Below are 7,825 nucleotides of genomic sequence, written 5' to 3' on the forward strand. Positions count from 1 at the left end.
GGTATACGAATTTAGTTTCAAAAGTTAAATTATTCCTTAAAAAGAACTTGAGTTACAATAAATCTAACACCTAAGACTAAATCCAATATCACAGTTGGAGAAATAAAGCTCAATATATTGACCAATAGAGCCAACAAGATGTATTATCATTAAAAAAAAATTATACTTGATATATAACCTTTATCAAGTGCTCCATCTAGTTAGAGATTTGCTTTGGTTGATATGGTTGCCGAATGCTTGTGGGAGTTGTCACTGGTTACATGTTGTTTTGGAGAACAAAGCGATGCAGTGGATGGATTGAACATCTTCTTAATGCAAATAAACTTCATCAGTTTCTTATTCATTAGAGTTGTTTGGTGATCACATTACCAAGGTTCTGCTATTAAGATTTACTACAAGAACGGAGATTTACAGGACACTTGGCGCAGACAACAGGGACAAAAAATCTAACTAAACATATGAAGTTTCAATCCCTCGCGAATCCTTTAGAAACTTTGCTTTGATCTTTTTGAGAGTAGTGAGAGCATCTTCGATATCTATCCTCTCCTCAGGCTGTTCTGCAGAACATTGCAGGGCCAATTCCAAAATGGATGATAGACAGTCTTTGTTAGCAGCAGGATATTTTCCATGATCTTTCAAGTTAGCATCTGCAATTTGAGTTACTGCACCAGGTAATGAATCTTTGACCCAAAGTTTCAAGTTCGTTGTTCCAGTAAACATTTCATCGGTGGGCTTTCTTCTAGTAAAAGTTTCCATCAGCAGAATACCGTAGCTATATACATCGCCCTTGACAGAAACAATCCCTTCGGATCCATACTCTACATGCAAATTATATTTAGTCATTAGTATGAATGAAAAGGGGGAAATAGGGAGAAGAAGAATGTGTGATTTAGTCATTACATCTTAACTTCCTTTTTTGTGTAAGTTCTGATGAAACAACAAAATTGGAGCATTACCTGGTGCCATGTAACCAACAGTGGCTAGTGTCATTGTTTGTGTGATGGAGTGCCCTTCGCCAAGGAGTTTAGCAATGCCAAAATCACTCACATGAGCGACCATATTCTCATCAAGCAGGATATTGCTAGGCTTTAAATCACAGTGGACCACGAGTGTTGCATTGCCATGATGAAGGTATTCAAGTGCAGACGCAACATCAATCATAATGTTCAACCTCTGTAGGAGATCCAAGAAAAAGTTGTGGGAATACAGCCACTTTTCAAGGCTCCAGTTAGGCATGAACTCAAGCACCAAGGCTTTGAAGTCAATGTTGCAGCAACTTGTGATGATTTTCACAAGATTTCGATGGCGGATGCTGCGCAACACCTCACACTCAACATCAAAACTCTTGAATGCTCCCTCTAGCTGCGAATGAAAAACCTTTACTGCAACGTTCGTTCCATCTGAGAACAACCCCTTGTAAACTGAGCCAAAGCTCCCCGTACCTAGCAAGTTGACCTCGTCAAATCCATCGGTTGCTCTCTCAAGCTCTTGAAATGAAACCCTTCTCCATGTTGCTAAATCTGAAAAATTTCCTTGTTTTTGCTTCTCATTTCTTCTGCCACGCATCACGTAGAGGACAGTAAAGGCCGTAGCCATTACTACAGCTCCTAGCGCTGGTAAAATATACTTAAATACATTTGCAGTTGCTTTCTTCGATTGATGACGACCTCTAGTCTTACATGGTTGGACTTGCATCTGAGGAGAACCACACAATGCTTCATTCCCCAAAAATGATCGAGCTGAGAACTTTTTAAATGGTCCTCCACCAGGTATTTCCCCTTGAAGTCCATTGAAAGACACATTGAAATATTTAAGATATGCAAGTTTCTCCATGTCCTCAGGAATTTCTCCTGAGAGATTATTTCTTGATAAATCTAAGAATTCCAAGCTTACCATGTCACCAAATGATCGAGAAATAGGCCCCTGCAATCTATTATTGGACAAAGAGAGATAAGCTAGATCATTGAGGTCCCCGATGCTAGATGGGATTTCACCTGATAATTGATTTCCTGATATATCTAAATGCCTTACAACCTTCAGATTGCTGATATCTAGTGGGAGAGAGCCGCTTAAGAAATTTGATGATAACTGTAGTTGCTGGATATCTTTTAGTCTCCATAAGGTCGAAGGTATTGTGGATGAAAGATTGTTGGCGCCCATTGATAACTCTCTACTTAAAGAATTTGATGATAACTGTAGTAGCTGGATATCTTTTACTCTCCATAAGGTCGAAGGTATTGTGGATGTAAGATTGTTGGCGCCCATTGATAACTCTCTTAGAGAACTGACATTGCCTAAACATGAAGGGATTGATCCAACTAGCTTATTCTCCCCAAGATATAAGAAAGCCAAACTCTCTACATCACACAAATCAGATGGGGTGGACCCTTCTAAATTATTTCCTGAAAATGATAAAGATTGGAGCTTCCTTAATCTTCCAATTGTAGTTGGAATGGTTCCCTTTAGATCATTGTCTTGTAGACTCAAATGTACCAAATTACTCAAGTTGCCAATTCCTTCGGGTATACTGCCTTTAATCTGGCAGCTATCAGCAACAAAGTTTTCGAGGGAAGAAGAGAAGTTTCCTACAGAAATCGGGAGAGTGCCCTTCAATGGATTAAGGCTCAGGAATACTAGTCTCAAATTCTTGGAATTTGTCAAAGACGTTAAGAAATTCAACTCTGAAGATAGAGAGTTGCTGGTAAAATTATTATTCCCCAGATTGAGATATCTTAGGTTCCTTGAATTATCGCCAAATGCATCAGGAATAGGACCAAAGAAAAAGTTTGAACTCAATTCCAGAGTAAGGAGTTCAGAAGCGTTGGAGAGAGAGACAGGGAATGGACCACTGAGTTCGTTTCCTGCTACGATAAGTCGCTCAAGATTTGGAAGCTGGAGACCTATGCTTGATGGAAGATGGCCTGAGAGATAATTTCCCGTCATTTCGATAGATCTCAATGTTGAGATGTTAAAGATTCTGACGGGAATAGGGCCACCAATCCTGTTAATTGACAATGAGATTATCTCTAGATTCACTAGGTTACCAATCTCCGGTGGAATTGTTCCTGCCACAGTTAAAACGCTTGTAATCATAGGTCACCTGAAGTTTTACTATTTTAATGGTGAAAAGTGGTGTTAACAAAAAACAGAAAGAAGGGTACCATACCTGTGAGGTTGTTATCCATTAGGCCAATATTCCGTAGAAGGGTCAGATTTCCAATAGCAGAGGGAATTGGACCAGTTAGGCCACTATTTTCTAGGTTAAGTAACTCCAAACTGAGAACATCGCTGATGGATGACAGCATTTCTGCATCTGCAACATAAAACGTCTACTTAGACCTCTACATCTACAAAGCAGAAGTAACATATAAATATTTATGCTTTTCTTCTCGGTTAGTTTGGTGGTGAGGTTAAAGAGCAGAATAAAGACTCATAGATTGAATGTCCAAAATACTTTGCGATGAAAAAGCTAAAATATCTCCATTTGGTAACATTTACAAACAAATAACTAAAGTTCAGCTGTTCAAAAGTGCTGGACAAAGAATAGATTCTGATTAAAGTGCTGTTCATATCATTTCTATTGCAAGGCCAATAGAGGAGACTCACCATTAAATTTGTTGTAGCCGAGATATAACTGTTCAAGCACTGTTAAATTTCTGATATCTTTGTGTATCTTTCCTTCAAAATTGTTATAAGACAAAGAGAGAATTTTCAGTTGTGTGCATCCAAATAAAGCTGCAGGAATTTGGCCATGAAATAGGTTCCTACTCAAGTGCTTGTGGCTGACGGTTGAAGGCGACGACACGGGGAAGCGGTGGCAGATGGAGATCTGTTGATGCCACGGAGAGGACAACACTGATTAAGGTGCTGCCACCGACGAGGATTTACTACTGTTAGCGTAGGCGACCTGTTGTGGCAGGGGGGGCGCTGTTGATCTCAGTGGTTGTACAGTTGTGTGCATCCAAATAAAGCTGCAGGAATTTGGCCATGAAATAGGTTCCTACTCAAGTACAATCCTTCCAGATTGGGAAGATTGTTGAACAAATTTGATGGCAGGCTACTAGTTAGATTATTGAAACCAAAGTCAATAATCCGAAGTGAGGACATGGTGACATTAGCTGAGGGAAAGGAACCTGAGAGCATGTTTCCAGTAAGATCAATGACCTGCAATGACGAAATGTTGAAGACTGCGGAGGGGATGGAACCTGAAAGGCCAGTATGACTCAAATACAGTATCCTCAACTTGGGAAGCTTGCCAATCTCTCTTGGAATGTGCCCTTGAAGATCATTGTTGGACAAGTCCAAGCCATCTAGCTCTGAGAGGTGGAACAATGACGGTGGAATCGCACCAGTGAAACTGTTATTAGCTAGAGACAACGTGTGGAGCCTAGTAAAGGACCCAAGCCATGATGGGATCTCCCCGCCGAAGTAGTTCTTTTCAGACAACGTGTGGAGCCTAGCAAAGGACCCAAGCCATGATGGGATGATGCGGAACAACAAACAAAAGAATTAAAATCAGGAAAAGAAAAAAGCTTTTAAAGGAGAAGTTGAGAAGAGAAAGCAAAGAAGAAGAAGAAAGGGGATTGGAGATATGCAAAATCTGCAAATTTTCATTAATCATCAAAAACTAACTCTCACAATGACAAGAGAGCATATAAATAGTAAATTCTAAAACATCCAACTAATGGGCTCGGCCCAAACTGTTTAACATAAATAATAAGATAACAATGAACAGGCCCAAATAGGCTAAATAAATAAAATAACAATGCAATAGGCCCAAATGGGCTTAGTCTCCCAACCACAGCGTGACAGGCTGGGCCATCCTACGCCGTCTTCGTCCATATACTCGTATAGTTTGTGGTGTGGGTCTGGTGTCCCCATCAACTCTCCCGGGGTTAGAGAAACTCGACCCTGTCGAGTGTAGTACTGGCCGACTCTGATAGTATTCCCAAAGATCTGGATCAAGCTGCTGTAAAGTATCTCTAGTAATCCAAGTGCAATCTGAGTCAGGTCGACCCACCCAACGCACTAGAAACCGTTGAACCTCACCATTCCTGTTAAAAACAACTTGTTCATCCAGAATAGCATCAATATTATCCTTTTGTGCTGATGTCAAGGTGAAAGGGATAGAAGTTTCAATAGGATCATCAGAAGAGGAGTTAAGTGGTATCTCAAATGGATCATCTGGAATAGGAAGTGGTTTGTGGTATGCAACTAGATCCTCAATATTAAATGTAGAGCTAATGCCAAAATCATGTGGTAAATCAAGAACATAAGCGTTTGGACCTACCCGTTGTAGCACTTTGAAAGGTCCGGCACTACGTGCATGTAATTTTCGATTAGCTCCCGAAGGAAACCGCTCGGGTCTAATCCGTATCATAACATAATCTCCCACTTGAAACTCATTATGTCGTCTATGTAAATCAGCTTGAAGTTTATATTGCACATTACTTGCTTGAATCTGTTTAGTGATCTCAATATGCAAATCCTGAATTCTACGTGCAAAAGACTCGGCTGACTCAGACACTCTAGCATGAAGGGACATGGGAAGAAGGTCTAAAGGTTTCCTAGGCTTGTAACCATGTACAACTTCGAAAGGACTCATGCCTATTGACCTATTGATAGAGCTATTATAGGCAAATTGGGCCGTAGGAAGAATTAGATCCCAATTCCGATTATGATCACTTACTAGACACCTCAAAAGGTTGCCCAAACTCCTGTTAACCACCTCAGTTTGACCATCAGTTTGGGGGTGGTAAGCAGTAGAAAACTTCAATTTGGTTCCCACCATATGCCAAAGGGTTTTCCAGAAATAACTTGTGAATCTAACATCCCTATCCGAAACTATGGTTTGAGGAAGACCATACAACTTGACAATCTCATCAAAATAGAGTTTTGCAACTTTGGAAGCATCTGTGGTTTTAGTACAAGGAATAAAATGGGCCATCTTAGAGAAGCGGTCGACAACCACAAAAATAGAATCATGTTTCTTTGTAGTACGTGGAAGCCCAAGCACAAAATCCATGCTCACATCTTGCCAAGGGCAAGTAGGAACGGGCAGTGGGGTGTAAAGACCAGTATTTTGTTTTTTATGTTTAGCTAGTTGGCAAGTTCGGCATTGACCTACCAATTTAGCGACATCTCTTTTCAAACTAGACCAAAAAAACTGGCGTTCCACTTCTTCGATGGTTTTATTCCTTCCAAAATGTCCTGAGAGACCTCCAGCATGAATCTCCCATATCAAAAAATCACGCACAGATGTTTTTGGGATACAAAGCTTATTATCCCGAAATAAGTATCCATCTTGGAGGTGATAACCATTTAAAACACGGTGATTCTCATCCTTCAATGTCAAGTATATTTCTCCAAATTCTGAGCAAGATTCATACTCCTCTTTAAGTCTCTCAAATCCTGTGATTTCAACACTCATTACAGATAACAGCGTTACCCGACGACTCAAAGCATCTGCAGCTTTATTCTCTATTCCAGATTTATGTTTCAAAACAAATGAGTATGCTTGCAAATATTCAACCCAATGACCATGCCTATGATTAAGCTTCTTTTGGGAGTTAAGATAGCGGAGGGCTTCATGGTCAGAGTAAAGAACAAATTCCTGTGGTAACAAGTAATGACGCCAATAACGCAAGGCCTGAACCACCGCATAAAACTCTTTATCATAAGTTGAGTACTTTTGTTTGGCCTCATTAAGTTTCTCACTAAAATAGGCCACAGGGTGACGTTCTTGACTAAGTACTCCACCTATACCGACTCCCGAAGCATCACATTCTACTTCAAAGACTTTAGTAAAATCAGGTAGCCGCATTACTGGAGCCTCCGTCATTTTCTTCTTAACTTCTTAACCTCCTCAAATGCCATATTAGCTCCTTTACTCCACCTAAACTCACCTTGTTTCAAACAATCTGTAATAGGCGACATGATGGTGCTAAATCCCTTAATAAAACGACGATAGAAAGTCGCAAGCCCATGAAAACTACGAACCTCATGAATAGTCTTAGGTTCAGGCCAATCTACTATCGCTTGGACTTTCTGGGGGTCAGCAGAGACTCCGTTCCGTGACACTATAAACCCTAAAAAGACCACTTGATCTGTAAAGAAGGAACACTTTTTGACATTTGCAAACAAACTTGCCTTTCTTAGAGTGGTACAAACTTGAATAAGATGATCAAAATGCTCTTTCTTGGTTTTGCTATAAATAAGAATATCATCAAAGTATACCACCAAGAATTTTCCCATAAATGGTCGAAGCACTTGTGTCATTACTCTCATAAAAGTGCTTGGTGCATTGGAAAGGCCAAAAGGCATGACTAACCATTCATATAAACCATCCTTAGTCTTAAATGCTGTTTTCCACTCATCTCCCGGACGGATCCTAATCTGATGATATCCACTCTTCAAGTCAATCTTAGAGAAGATCTGGGCTCCTGCCATCATATCTAGCATGTCATCCAATCGAGGAATTGGAAAACGATACTTGATTGAAATCCTATTAATGGCTCGACTATCAACACACATTCTCCATGATCCATCTTTCTTGGGTGTTAACAGTGCAGGTACTGCACAAGGGCTCAAACTCTCTCGTATAAATCCCTTTTGTAACAACTCACATACTTGCCTTTGCAATTCAGCATGTTCACTCGGGTTCATCCTATAATGAGGCAAGTTTGGTAATGTAGCTCCAGGGACAAAATCTATGGCATGTTGAACATCACGCATAGGGGGTAAAACATCAGGTAGTTCAGAAGGGAAAACATCTAGAAATTCTCTCAACACTTCTCTTACTTCTTCGGGTGGCTCCTCTAAAAAG

The 7,825-nt window shown here is 40.3% G+C and overlaps 2 protein-coding genes across 2 annotated transcripts in view; both read right to left on the reverse strand.

The window, feature by feature from the left end:
- Positions 1 to 336: 336 nt before the first annotated feature.
- On the reverse strand, positions 337 to 3,764 carry LOC105130119 (probable LRR receptor-like serine/threonine-protein kinase At3g47570). Its single transcript, XM_011032467.1, has 5 exons — positions 3,607 to 3,764; positions 3,167 to 3,313; positions 2,168 to 3,065; positions 957 to 2,068; positions 337 to 818 (listed from the first exon to the last, which is right to left on the reverse strand). The coding sequence occupies exons 2-5, from the start codon at positions 3,303 to 3,305 to the stop codon at positions 451 to 453; spliced, it is 2,517 nt and encodes an 838-aa protein (XP_011030769.1). The 5' UTR covers positions 3,306 to 3,313; positions 3,607 to 3,764; the 3' UTR covers positions 337 to 450.
- A 172-nt stretch (positions 3,765 to 3,936) lies between these two features.
- LOC105130236 (probable LRR receptor-like serine/threonine-protein kinase At3g47570) overlaps positions 3,937 to 7,825 on the reverse strand; it is a 9,753-nt gene continuing 5,864 nt past the window's right edge. Inside the window, exon 2 of the mRNA XM_011032642.1 lies at positions 3,937 to 4,416. Within this exon, the coding sequence (XP_011030944.1) occupies positions 3,937 to 4,416 (480 nt within the window). The remainder of the gene's footprint in view (positions 4,417 to 7,825) is intronic.

The sequence above is a fragment of the Populus euphratica genome, unplaced genomic scaffold, assembly GCF_000495115.2.
Source record: "Populus euphratica unplaced genomic scaffold, PopEup_1.0 scaffold95.1, whole genome shotgun sequence".
Classification (NCBI taxonomy): Eukaryota; Viridiplantae; Streptophyta; class Magnoliopsida; order Malpighiales; family Salicaceae; genus Populus; species Populus euphratica.

Excerpts from the sequence above, each read along its gene's own strand:
- LOC105130119 (XM_011032467.1), bottom strand. The coding sequence starts at position 3,305 with ATGCTGTCATCCATCAGCGATGTTCTCAGTTTGGAGTTACTTAACCTA. Across the intron at positions 3,066-3,166 it reads AATGGATAACAACCTCACAG|GAACAATTCCACCGGAGATT; the intron begins GTATGGTACCCT and ends TAACTGTGGCAG. Across the intron at positions 2,069-2,167 it reads TCAAATTCTTTAAGTAGAGA|CGGCTCTCTCCCACTAGATA; the intron begins GTTATCAATGGG and ends AAATTTCTTAAG.